At 62.3% G+C, this 12,797-nt stretch overlaps 1 protein-coding gene across 10 annotated transcripts in view; it reads left to right on the top strand.

Annotated features, from left to right (window-relative positions):
* LOC111145642 (ADAM metallopeptidase with thrombospondin type 1 motif 13) overlaps nt 1–12,797 on the top strand; it is a 28,864-nt gene that overhangs the window by 7,035 nt on the left and 9,032 nt on the right. For 8 of the 10 annotated variants that reach the window (XM_022500695.1, XM_022500699.1, XM_022500697.1 and 5 more), the window contains 16 exons: nt 597–680; nt 850–974; nt 1,086–1,232; nt 2,625–2,765; nt 3,375–3,537; nt 4,333–4,437; nt 5,209–5,360; nt 5,473–5,536; nt 6,814–6,940; nt 7,343–7,491; nt 7,827–7,947; nt 8,575–8,655; nt 9,852–10,033; nt 11,742–11,877; nt 11,958–12,087; nt 12,397–12,579. In XM_022500695.1, the coding sequence (XP_022356403.1) occupies nt 597–680; nt 850–974; nt 1,086–1,232; nt 2,625–2,765; nt 3,375–3,537; nt 4,333–4,437; nt 5,209–5,360; nt 5,473–5,536; nt 6,814–6,940; nt 7,343–7,491; nt 7,827–7,947; nt 8,575–8,655; nt 9,852–10,033; nt 11,742–11,877; nt 11,958–12,087; nt 12,397–12,579 (2,090 nt within the window). The remainder of the gene's footprint in view (nt 1–596; nt 681–849; nt 975–1,085; nt 1,233–2,624; nt 2,766–3,374; nt 3,538–4,332; nt 4,438–5,208; nt 5,361–5,472; nt 5,537–6,813; nt 6,941–7,342; nt 7,492–7,826; nt 7,948–8,574; nt 8,656–9,851; nt 10,034–11,741; nt 11,878–11,957; nt 12,088–12,396; nt 12,580–12,797) is intronic. The other 2 variants (XM_022500700.1, XM_022500698.1) reach the window with 1 other exon arrangement.

Here is a 12,797-nt window from a genome sequence, read left to right as displayed (position 1 = left end):
GCAGTGGAGCTCGGATTCTGGCCCAGGCCAGCCGAGGCCTGTGGCCGCACAGTGCTCTCACGGGGCCGTGTGTCATTCAGAGGATGAGCTGGCGCCAACAGCCACATGACAAGTCTGCTGCGATCGGCATCTTGACACGTGGCGAGGGAGAGCCAGGAGGCTGGCTGGGGCGTGGGGAGGGGCTTCTTTCTGGAGTACCCAGGAAAGGGCTTGTGGAGGGAGGGGGGCCCTCGTGCCACCTCATGGAGACGTGCAGGTTAGACAAGCAGAGAACAGTTTCAGGTGGATGGACAGAAAAGAGGACAGGACGAATCTGGTGAGAGAGAAGCAGGGTTGGAATGGAATGTTCTAGACTAATAACAATTATCTGTGTCCCATTGTTTCAGGGTTCTGTGTGTGTGTGTGTGTGTGTGTGTGTGTGTGTGTTGAGCCTGAGCAAGGGGAGGACAGGAGCGCATCTGCCCTTCCCTGCGGCCGGCTCTCCGCCGGACAACTGGCATCTTCCCCCTGTGCCGATGGAACGTCTTCTCCGGACTCCAGCGCGCCAGTCGGGCCACGCCAGCCCATGAGTCTCCCCTCTCTCCTGCCCCCCACAGGGGTCAGAGCTGCTGAGGGACCCATCTCTGGGGGCTCAGTTCCGAGTACATCTAGTGAAGATGGTCATCCTGACCCAGCCCGAGGTAGGCGCCGAGCTGGGAGCCCAGAGTCACCGGAAAACCCATTTCTGTTCTCTTTACCTCTTCCCGTGGGTCTCCGCCTCATAACAGGGCTGCGGTGAGGACTGAGATGCCAGCGGCCCCCGTTGGGCGCCGCTTCCATAAACGCAGCCTCTCTTATTGGATCCCCCAGGATGCGCCAAGCATCACGGGCAACATCACAGCGTCACTGCTGAGTGTCTGTGAGTGGAGCAGGACCGTCAACCCTGAGGACGACGCCGATCCCGGGCACGCCGACCTGGTTCTCTACATCACCAGGTAGCCGTGTTCCCTGGGGGCACCCCAGCCCGCCCGGGAGCTGCCCCCCTCTGCAAAGGCGGTCCGGCAGGCATGTCCGCACCACGCAGATGGCTGTCCTCTCTTCCCAAGGTTTGACCTGGAGTTACCAGATGGTAACCGGCAGGTTCGAGGGGTCACCCAGCTGGGGGGTGCTTGCTCGTCCTCCTGGAGCTGCCTCATCACTGAGGATACTGGCTTTGACCTGGGGGTCACCATCGCCCATGAGATCGCGCACAGGTAGGCACCCTGTCCCCAAGCTGAGGCCTAGGAGCTGACCTGGGCTCCCAGGAGGTCATGTCGGGGCTGGCAGAGTCTGTTGGAAGGAACCTATACCCTTGGCCCCAGTGGACTCAGGAGGTGGGGGAGGGACAAGGGCTGGGAAATCTGATACTGCTTGATTTCCAGATAATTAAAAAACCCTTTTTTCCCCAAAAAACAAGCAAGATGAACTTAACAATTAGAAAATCCATTTCTTAGGAAATTCAGGTAAAGAGAAAGCAGACGGTCAAAATTATCCCAGATCCTACCACCCAGAGAGACCGTCTGTTCATGTTTTGTTTTAGTCATTTCTTACCCACACACATCATTTTTTATTTGCAAAATTGGGATTATATTGTATGTTGTCTCATTACTATTTTCTTGGTGGAGCAATACATCCCGAACATTTTCCCCAGAGTTTTTATAATTCTTTTGGTGCGCATTATTTAACTAATCCCACGCTGTTGGATTTTAGGCTGTTTCCAGATTTTTCCTGTTATGGGTGCTCTGCATTCTGTAGGCATATCTGTGCTCCCGTCTATCGTCACTTACCCGTGGCGAGTTTTCTCGATGATCTTTAAGTCTTTTCATTATGAAAGTCGCGCCCGCGTGCAGCACAGAGACTCCTGAAGTAAAAACCTGGGTCTGTGCTCCTTCCCCTGGGCACCCACCGGCCCAGGCCTTCCGGCTCCTCTGAGCTCTGTGCGGCCCCCCGCACCCCTGCCTCTGTGGGCGGCTCAGGTGCCCGGTGAGCCTGGGCTCCTCACCCCTACATCAGCCCCCAGCAGTTCCACCTTCACCCTGGCTCCAGCCCCTGCACTTGACCCTCGACCCCCACCCACCCACCCCGCCTCCACAGCGCCTCCATCCGTCTTGTTTTGGAGGAAAAAGTTGTTTTGTTTGTTTTAAAGAAGGTTTTGAAAACCAGTGTCCATTCCCCTGGGAGTGGAGACGGTGGCCGGAGTCCTGGGCGTTTTCTCGACTTCTTTACTAATCTAAGGACAGAGGCAGTGGATGGATTTTCCCACTCTGGGCCATCCCACAGATCAAGAAAGTCACCACGGGCAGCCCCGCACCCCCCCCCAGGTGCCTCACGACCCCGTCCTCCCTGACTTTTAACACCACCAAGTGGCTTTCCTCAACATTTTAAAAGCCTTTCGATGTTTATTAGCAGAAAGAGGCAGGAGGCTCTGGCTAATAATCAGTGCTCTCTCGGCTGGGAAACTGAGGCAGGGCTCTCTGACGGCAGGGTCAGGAGGCCGCTGGGGTCTGAAATCATGCAGCTGGAGGGTCTGCCAGGCCTGGAGTGCAGGGGTGGGCGGAGTGGGTGGGTAGGTGAGGGGACCCTCAGCGGTTGCCTCCGCTGCACAGCTTGGGCGTGGAGCACGACGGTGTGCCCGGCAGTGGCTGCGGGCCCAGCGGCCACGTGATGGCCTCCCAGGACGCCGTGCCTGCCCGTGGCGATCTGTCCTGGTCCGCGTGCAGCCACCGGCAAGTGCTGCAGCTGCTCAGGTAGCTGCGTTGGTCACCCCGCCCTGTCCTCCCAGTGCCCTCATCTCCACGCGGGGCGCACCCCCACTTGTCCCCCAGACCCACCCCTCCCTCTGCCCCAGCCCTGCCCAGCCCTCTGTTTACTCCCATCCCGTCCTGTGCCTCCCTCCGCATGGGCCCCATCACCTCCCCGGCGCTCTCCTCCATCCTCCACCACACCCCTGTACCCACCCTTCCACCTACCCCCTCCACCGCGTGCCCCTCCCTCTGTCCACACCTCCTGGTGCCCGCTCCCTCCTTCCCGCCCGCTCCTGCTCTTCCGTCCCACCTGCTTCTGCGTTCACCCCATAATTCTGCCCCATCCATGCCCATCCCCCCAGCCACCCTGCCTTTGCCTCCACCCTCCTTCCCACCCACTCTGCCGTGCAACCCTCGTCTGCCGCATCCCCCTTCTCAGCGCTGCATCGGGCCCCTCAGCTCTGGATTTGAGCTGCCTCTGAGCCCAGGGCCGCTCGTGGTGCGGGTTCGTGCAGAGAACTCCGGTCCTCCCCCTCTCGTGCCCTCTCCCCCTTCCCGCCCCCACCCCCCACCCCGTGTCCACCTGCAGCCTGAGCCCAGGCCTTGTCGCAGCACAGGACGGGCGCACTGCCTGTTGGATCTGCCGGGGCCGCAGGCCGGGACCGCGGGGCGCCCCCCCCAGGCGCAGCCAGGCCTCCTCTATGGCGCCGACGAGCAGTGCCGTGTGGCCTTTGGTGCTAAGGCAGTGGCCTGCACCTTCACCAGGGAGCACCTCGTGAGTTGTCGTCCCCCCGCCCCGACCCTGGTCCGCTATCCAGCCCAAGCTCCCTCCACCTGTGCCCAGCTCATGCCCCACTGAGAGCGCCTGCTGGGCCAGGCTGGGTCACTTGTTAAAATTCTTAATTTTTTTAAGAAGAGTCCCCATGTTTGCTCCCCATTTTGACACATTTATTCCACAAATTATGTAGAGTGGGCCCTAGCAGGCTCCTGACTCTGTGCCCAGGGAACTTCGATAGGCAGTCATTAAAGGCTTCCAACTCAATGGGAATCTGGAGGGCTTCCTGGAGGAAGTGACCTCCAAACCAAAGCCTGTAGCAGCCGTGTAAGCTGGCAGGGGGAGGGGAGATGAAGGGATGAAGGGGGCAGGTGCCCCAAACGCAGACTTCCTCGCTGGGCTGACAGGACTTTCATGGGCCCCAGACACCTTTGCCTTCATGGCCCCTTTCTCCACATGAAATATTAAGACTTATTATCAGTGTTTTAAATATTGCACGAGTATTGTAAATACAGTTATATTAATATTACATATTAGAACATCTTTGATCTCAAAGATCATCTTTTTCTTTTGATTTTGAAAGAAATGAAATCGTATTTGTGGGCCACTAAAATGGGCCCTGGTCAGCGTCCCTGTCCCATGGAGAGGTGTGCTGTGCCCTCTCTCCCTCGCCACCAGTGCCCATGGAACAGTGTATGTGTCAGTGGGTCCTGTGGTGTGGGGGTACAATTAAGACTGGACGCTGAGCCAACGGGCTGTGGTGGCCCCGAACCGGGCACTTGTCTCCCCTCTTAGGACATGTGCCAGGCTCTGTCCTGCCACACGGACCCCCTGGACCAAAGCAGCTGTAGCCGCCTCCTCATTCCTCTCCTGGATGGGACAGAGTGCGGCCCACAGAAGGTCAGAGCAGGAACGAAGGGATGTTCAAGTGCGTGTGCATGTGTGTGTGTGTGTGTGTGTGCCCTTGTCCGCATCCATGCGGGGCCCCAAAGCCTGGCTGCCTGATTTCCTGGGGTGGGGGACAGGAGGATCGGTTAGCTGGGGCAGGGGGCCCCGGAGCTGCTCTTGGCCACCTGGTGGGGAAAGCTAGGCCTCAAGATGCTTCCTGTGTCCCCGTGACCTGCCCAGCCTCTCCGCAGGGCCTGGAAGATGGGACGGGTTTTCTAGGTTTGCAGGACCACTGAAGACCGACAAAGGGCTTGCCGGTGACTCTGCCAGAGCCCTGCCCTCCCCGCACCAGTGCTGCGCTTCTTTTCCCCCTTCCCTGGGTCTGGAGACAGGCTTGTGTTGTCCCGCTGTCCCACAGAGGAGACAAAGGCTCTGAGTGGCCGTGATAGCGTGGTTCAGCTCCCTGACCCAGGCTGCCTCTCGTTGGCTGTACCAGGCAGTGTCTTCCTCTCTCCTGCAGACCTCAGGGCCTCTGTCCTTCCTCTCTGCCCTGCGTGGCCAGACTCTTCCTGTCCTATAGCCTGGGGTTTGCCCTCTTCCGTTTGGCATTGTTTCCTGAGCAGGATGGGGGCGCGGGGGTTCCTGCATGTGCACGCACACACCTGTGTGGGTGTGGGTGTCCTGTGTGGGGTGTCCTGTGGCTATGGGGTGAGCGTGGCTGTGGGGTGCATGTGCATGATATGGGGCGCCCTGGATGTGGGATGGCGTGTCCTTCTCTTGCAGTGGTGCTCCAAGGGTCACTGCCGCTCCCTGGCGGAGCTGAGCCCCGTGGGGGTGGTGCACGGGCACTGGTCTAGCTGGGGTCCCCCCAGCCCTTGCTCTCGCTCCTGCGGAGGAGGTGTGGTCACCCGGAGGAGGCACTGCAGCAACCCCAGGTACCACAGGGAGGGGCCTGTCCTTCAGGTCAGGGAGGGGCCTGCTCCATGTTCCCCGGTTGGGGGGCGGGGCGGCCACCTGTCACCTCTTGTGTCTTATGGACATTTTCAGGCCTGCCTTTGGAGGGCGTGCGTGTGTGGGTGCTGACCTCCAGGCTGAGATGTGCAACACCCAGGTAGGCCTGCTTCCCCCGGGCAGGACGAGAGGCTCCGGGCAGTGGGGCCAGGCCCCGGGGAGCCGAAGGATCGGGGCGGCTGTGATTTGTGGCTCACGCCAGGGCGCTTTGGAGAGTGGGGTGCTGCTGTGTCTCTGCTGGGACCCCAGTGGGTCCTCCAGGTGTCACACCTCTGTCCCCACATGCCACCGCCCTTCCTGGTGGCACCCCTGCCTTTTAGTCCAAGCACAGGTGAAATTCACATCATATCAAATCACCCGTTTTGAAGTGTGGAACCCAGTAGCGTTGGTCCATTCACAGTGTGGCTCCAAAACATCTCTACCACCCCAAGGAAAACCCCAGACCCATGAAGCCGCCACTCCCCTTCCCCAGCCTCCAGCCGCTGGCAACCACCGGTCACTTTCTGTCCCGGTGGATTTGCCTGCACTGGGGCGCTTCATAGAAGTGGCGCCCCACGGTAGGCGGGCTTTCGTGACGGGCTTCTCTCAGCATCACGCCCTCAGGGGTCATCCCCCTGCGGCAGGTGTGAGCAGTGCACTCCTTTTTGTGGCTGAATAACATCCCATCGTGCAGACGGCCTTGTGTTATCTGTTTGTCCGTCCGTAGGCATCGGGGCCGTTTTCACCTCTTGGTTGTCGAGAATCGTGTTCCTGGGAACGTGTCTGTCCATGGACTTTGGTGCCAGTTTTTATTTCTTTTGGGCAGACTCCTAAGAGAGAGGTCCCTGGGTCATAAAGCCTTTCTACATCCAGTTCTTTCTTTGAGGAACCCAGCATCCCGCCCAGCAGGGAAGCTACTCTGCTTCCCCACAGCAGGGTGCAAGGGTTCTGGTTTCCCCAAGTCCTCCCCCTTCTCTACATCCTCGCTGTCCATGGTTTTGGTCACGGCCATCAGACTGGGTGGTTCCTTGGACCTTGAGTTAAGATCCGCACCCGGTGAGACCTTCCCTCCCGCCTTCTGCAGGCAGACTCGGGGCCTCCCCAGCCTGGGAGGGCGCAGTCTTCCCCTGGAGCACAGGCTCGGGGGAGGGAGCCAGCGAGCAGCGCTCTTTACCTCTGTGTCTTGTCCTTTGTCCCGGCAAATTCTCCCGGATTCCTGCATCAGCAGAGAAGGGAACCAAGGCACAGCCAGGAGCTGGGCTCAAGCCCACGTAGTGACCTGTGCCCTGCATGGTGCCTTGTGGCTCCTGGTGGCAAAGGCCACTATCCTAGGTGTCCTGCCCCAAGCCCCCACCCCGGGGCCCCTCCTGTGCCTGTCCTCTGCCTCCTCCCGGCCAGGCCTGTGAGAAGACCCAGCTGGAGTTCATGGCCGAGCAGTGCTCCCAGACAGACAGGAAACCGCTGCACCTGTCCCCAGGCAACGCCTCCTTCTACCGCTGGGGCCCCGCCGAGCAGTACAGTCAAGGTGGGGCTGGCCCCGTTACCCCGATGCCGTGGAGGGCTGGGCACCCGCTTCGGCTCCGCATCAGTTGAATCACGTCCTGGCACCATCCCTTGCTAACAGGCCTGGGGCTCGGCTTTCCCATCTGTAACACGGAGATGGGAGCAGGGCCCCCTGCTCGGGCGAGAGGATTCAGTGCGATGACACTGGGGCTGTGCCGAGGGCGCTCCTCGGCTTCTAACTCCGTGACACCCCTCCGCCCTGATTGCCGTCACTGCCTCAGGAGACGGGACCCTTGCCCCCAACCCACAGGAGGAAGCGGGGGGGGGGGTGGTGGCTGGTGGGGCGGGCCCGCCTGGGTTGTGCTCTGCGGTCTGCCGAGTTGCCTCCCCTACACCAGGGGTCCTTGTCCCTCTGCCTCCCCAGGGGACGCTCTGTGCAGACACATGTGCCGGGCCATTGGCGAGACCTTCATTGTGAGGCGTGGGGACAGTTTCCTGGATGGGACCCGGTGTGTGCCAAGTGGTCATCGGGAGGACGGGACCCTGAGCCTGTGCGTGTCGGGCAGCTGCAGGGTAGGCGTGTGCGGGCAGCAGGGTGCCCTCCCAGCCACGGTGGCCCTGGGGCCAGTCCCATGGGAAGTCAGATGCTCAAGGGCTTCGGGGGTGGGGTGAGGGGGAGTCTGCGGGTGCTGGCCGGCACGAAGCTGCGGCGGAGTCTGCATGGCTGCTCCCAGGGCGCTGGGGTGACCTTGGAGTCGGCTGGAGGTTCCGAGCCCTGCTGTGACCGCAGGGTAGTCATTTACACCTGCTTCCCGTGTCGCCCTCGGAAGCCGCGAGTGCCGCCCGTCAGAGCCTCGCACCCTCCAGTGACACCCGCACGCGTGTCACCGCCACTGCTCTTTCCACAGACATTCGGCTGTGACGGCAGGATGGACTCCCCGCAGGTGCGAGACGTGTGTCAGGTGTGCGGAGGGGACAACAGCACGTGCCAGCCGCGGAACGGCTCTTTCACGGGCGGAAGGGCCAGAGGTAGGGGCTCCCCTCGGGATGGATGGCCGTGCTCCTCCCCACCTCTAAGAATCCCCTGCAGCTCAGAGCCCTGGCAGTGAGCCCAGGACCCTCCGCGTGGGCCTCCGCCTCCGTCCTCCTCTTCACCAGCCTCCCTGAGCAGCTGAGCGTTGGCTGAGGCCTCCACGGGCAGTGGCACTTCAGGGTAGCTGTGATAAGACCCAGACAGGGGACAGTGAGGAGTGGCCTGGCCTCTCTCCTCCCTGAGGAATCCTGTCCGAAGGGATGTTACACTTGGGAAGCCCGCGACTCGGATCGATTTCTGAAAGAGGTCAAGTCGTTCGCAGAGTAGGCGCTTGGAGGGTCAGCCGAGCCGTGGAGTCCCCCTCCCTGTGGTGGGCCACATGCTGAGCCTGGAACCTGGGATTCGGTCCCTCCGCCTGGGCTGGGCAGCCCCCTGGAAGGTGACCATCCGGCCTGGCTTGGATTGGCCCCCGGTGACAGGGGACCCTCTACTGCCTGAGGCAACCCCATTGTTAGCTTTTGGCCTCAAGGTGCCTCCCCCCACCGGGGACATCTGAAATCCCCCTTTCACTCCAATGTCAGTGACCTGAGACCCTCCCCCCGACCCCCGCCGCTTCCTTCTAGAGTATGTCACGTTCCTGACCGTGACCCGCAACCTGACCAGCGTACACGTCACCAACCGGAGGCCTCTCTTCACACACCTGGGTGAGCTGGCCTGAGGGTGCGTCCCTGAGAAACCGAGGCTGAGAACACACTGTCCCCCAGATGCCCTCACGACTTTTTCTTCCTAAGACTCTATTTACTTACTAGAGAGAGAGAACATGAGTGGGGGACAGAGGCAGAGGGGGAAGCAGGCTTCCCGCTGAGCAGGGACTCGATCCCGGGACCCCGCGGTCACTGAGCTGAAGGCAGGTGCTTTCCGACGGAGCCGCCAGGCGCCCCCAGATGCCCTCACACTTCTGACGCCACCTGCAGTTTCGGGGGTCCCCTCAGCACCGCCAGGTCGGATGAGTCCCCAGGAGGACCCCCAGAACACCGAGAGCGTTTCTGTGCGCGGATCTGGCTCGCTCAAGGGGAGGAAATGGTGGAAGAAACCAGAGCGGAGATGCCTGTCGGGCGGAGTCTGGGGGCTCGGTGTCCGCACCGGAGTGTGGCAGTAGGCACCGGCTATCGCCAAGCGCGAGCTCACCCGGGCTCAGCGTCCAGTTTGATTAGGACATTGCGATGTGGGCACGACGCGCGGCTGAGCGACTGATGACCCACGTGATGGCCTCGGTCTCTAGGTCCCCGGAGGAGGCCAACCGAAGCTGCTGTCAGGCTTCACATATTTGGTCTTTCTGGCCTGGCCGGTCCCCCCCTCAAGCAAAGACACTCCTGTCTGGTGTGACATAAGTCCCTTCCTGGAAGGCCACACCTGTCTCTGGGCAAGGCCGCCTCCTTTACCACTTAATGCCACAGCGTTTCTTGATTTCCAGAGGGTGCCCACACCTGCCCTTGGCATCTGGAGTGGGGGTGACGGCCCTGGGGGCCTTGAGCCCCCGAAACCTGCCTGCAGAGCTCCGTGTGGGCAGGCTTGGAGAGAGAGCGGGTCCACAGTGCTCACCAGGCTCTGGACAGAGGTGCAGGGCCACTGATGTGTGGTCAGATGCCTGTGGGCGTCTGGGAGGGTGTCCCCTGCCTGCCGCTGAGACTGCCTGACGAGCCAGGGCGCCGGGCGGACGGGCTCCCTGGGGAGGGCTGGGGCCCCCGGGGAGGAGAGCTGTGGCACTGGGGACTCGTCCCCATGTTGCCAACACCCCGTTTGTTAAGTCAGGACCTCTTCTGTGAGAGGGCTGGCGCCCCAGCTGCCACAGGTGTGGGGGAGGCGGACGCCCCCGCCCACAGCCTTGCTCCCCCCACAGCCGTGCGGATCCGAGGGCGCTACGTCGTGGCTGGGAATTCCAGCATCTCTCCCAGCACCACCTACCCCTCCCTCCTGGAGGACAGCCGCGTGGGGTACCGAGTGGCCCTCACCGAGGACCGGCTGCCTCTCCTGGAGGAGATCCACATTCAGGGACCCAGTCAGGACGACGTGGAGATCCAGGTGATCGGGAGGGCCTGGGGGAGCCAGTGGGGCCTGCTCCTGCTGTCACCTGCTCCTTACCTCAGCAGTCACATGGGGGGGGGGGCACGGGAGTCCCTGGAGTTCTGAGTGTGGGCGTGCAGGGGTTGCGGCTACCCCTGGGGAGGGCTGTGGTGCGAGGGTCTGAGATGAGCTGACGCTGCGGGGCCCAGCAGGGAGAGGGCGATGGGTGCGCAGGGTGCGTTGTTAGGAGGGATGAGGGAAGGGGACCCCACGTGCGAGGAGGATGGAGGCTGCACAGGTCTCCAGGGGTCCTGCTGGCCATGACAGGGCTTGGGGTTTCCCCCCGGGTACTGGGGTGTTGGGGCCAGAGCTGCTGAGGGGGCTCCGGGTAAAGCGCAGGGGGGATCGGGCCTGTGTCAGGCCTGGCCGAAGGAGGCTGTGGGGAAAGAGTGGGATGCCCAAATTGGAGACCCACTGTGGGGGGCGTCCCTCCTGGAGCAGGGGCAGCCCAGCTGCTGGAAACAGGGAGACCCTGAGGTCAAGGGCTGGGGCCCGGGGACACAGGTGGACGGGAGGTTGAATCCTGCCTTGGCAAGAACTCGGCAAGGGAATTGACTCTTCTGAACCTCAGTTTCCCCATCTGCAAAATGGGGCTAAGAATACATACATTATGAAGTTAGTGTGAAGATCCACCTCTTAAAGATAAGGGGCATTAAGTGTGTGGTGGGTGTCCAGCGCCCCACACGTGTGTGCCCCGAGAGGTGGCAGCTGCGACCAACATGCTTGCTGGCTTGGATCTTGAAAGTGCCAGAGTCTGGGGATGCCCCATCCTAATGGTGGGAAAGTGAGGACCACCCCCCCGCTGCAGAAGTCCTGGGGCAAAGGGGTGGGTGCCAGGAGGGCCAACCCAGCAGCCGAAATTTCTCCCAAGCCTCGCTGTCCTCCGCAGATCATGCCAGGTTCTCATCCTGTCTCTGCCGCCGCCCCCAGACCTCAGTCTTCCCCCGTAGAATGGGCACGAGGCTGCCGCCTGCCTCCAAGGGTCGGGGATGCGTTTGCCGGGCCGTGTTGGCAGCAGTCGCTGGTCCAGAGGAGGCTCTGGGTGGATGCTGGCTCTTCCTGTCTCTCGGGGACAGAGTTCCTGCGTGAGCTCCTCTGCTCGTGTCCCCACATGTGCTTTGCAGAGAAAGGGGCTTGGTGGAGTAGATGGACGTTAGCATGTGTTGAAATAGCCCTGGGGAGAGGTCCGAGGCTTGGTGGCCCTTGACTTTGGTCTAGCAGCGCCAGCCTCTGCCCCACAGCTGGAGAGACAGCAGGGTCTGCCCCAGAGTCCACCCAGGCTACAGGGAGCCCCCCGAGGACTAGTGCACTCCTCTCGTAACTCCCCGTGCAGCCCAGGCCATCCACCTCCCAACCCCCAACAGCATTGTTCCCAGGGCCGTGCAGCTGCGTCTGCACGCTTTGTGGTGTGTGTGTAAAACACAGATTCCGGGGCTGCTCTGACCCACTGTGTCAGGACCTGCTGGGCGGGCCCGAGCATCCCCATTCTGTGTGGCCTGATGAGGACTTGTGGGGACAGGGGCTGGAACCTCGGGGCCTCTGGGGCTCTGCCCTCCAGCCTGGCCCCACTCTGGGGCTGGCCTTCGACACAGAGCCCCAGGACCGGCCGAGCTCCCTTGGTGAGTCCAGCGGACAAGGCCCCCAGCTCTCCGTCCGTCTCTGGCAGGTTTACAGGCGCTACGGGGAGGAGTATGGTGACCTTGCACGCCCAGACATCACCTTCACCTACTTCCAGCCTAAGCGGCCACAGGCCTGGGCATGGGCCGCCATGCGGGGGTCCTGCTCCGTGAGCTGTGGGGCAGGTGAGGCCTGGGGCGGGGCTCGCCTGAAGCAAGGTTTGCCCCCTGCAGGGAGGTGGCCCAGCCCCCCTCTTCCCTCCCAGGGCTGCGCTGGGTGACCTACGGCTGTCTGGACCAGGCCAGGAACGAGTGGGTGGAGGCCGCCTGGTGCGAAGGGAGCCAGCAACCTGCAGCCTGGCCAGAGTCCTGCGCCCCTGGGCCCTGCCCCCCACAGTGAGTGCTGCCCGCGCTCTGCCATGCCTGCTGGGCTCTCACTGGCTACGGGGCCCATGTCCTGAGCTGAGATCAAGAGTCAGAAGCTCAATCGGCCGAGCCCCCCAGTTGCCGCTGGGACACCCAGGGGGCCACCGGGCCGAGTGGGCTGTCCCTGGGCCGTGTCCAGGGACCTGCAGGGACATAGGGTCCAGTGCAGAGCAGGGAAGCCGGTCTGCTGGACAGATCTGCCTTTCTCTCCCTGCCTCTCCTGAGCCAGTCCTTGAGGGGACAGGGACGGCCCCGACGCTCTGTCCCTCTCGTCCTCAGCTGGGCAGCCGGAGACTTCGGTGCGTGCAGCGTGTCCTGCGGGGGAGGCCTTCGGGAGAGGGCTGTGCATTGCGTGGAGGCCCAGGGGACCCTCCTGAGGCCACTGCCCCCTGCCCGGTGCAGGGCGCTGGCCCCAGAGCCAGCAGTGGTGGAAGCCTGCAACTCCCAGGCCTGCCCGGGGAGGTGAGCTCCGGGAGGTGGGGAGGCGAGTCCAGAGATGCAGGGCCGCGAGTGCAGGGAGGCAGGGAGGCGACTGCCCAACTCTAGTCAGGGCTCAGGGCTTGTCTTACACCCGGCCCTACCCTTGCAGAGTGTCCCCTCACCCCTAGGACTCTGGCTGGGCCCCACCGTCCCAGAGGGACCAGCTTCAGAATTACTGTCCAGGAGACACTGGGCCGGCC

This window comes from Enhydra lutris, unplaced genomic scaffold (assembly GCF_002288905.1).
Source record: "Enhydra lutris kenyoni isolate GAN:26980312 unplaced genomic scaffold, ASM228890v2 scaffoldscaffold13, whole genome shotgun sequence".
NCBI lineage: Eukaryota > Metazoa > Chordata > Mammalia > Carnivora > Mustelidae > Enhydra > Enhydra lutris.
Note: the sequence above shows the minus strand (reverse complement) of the source record. Positions and strands in the feature narration are given on the sequence as shown.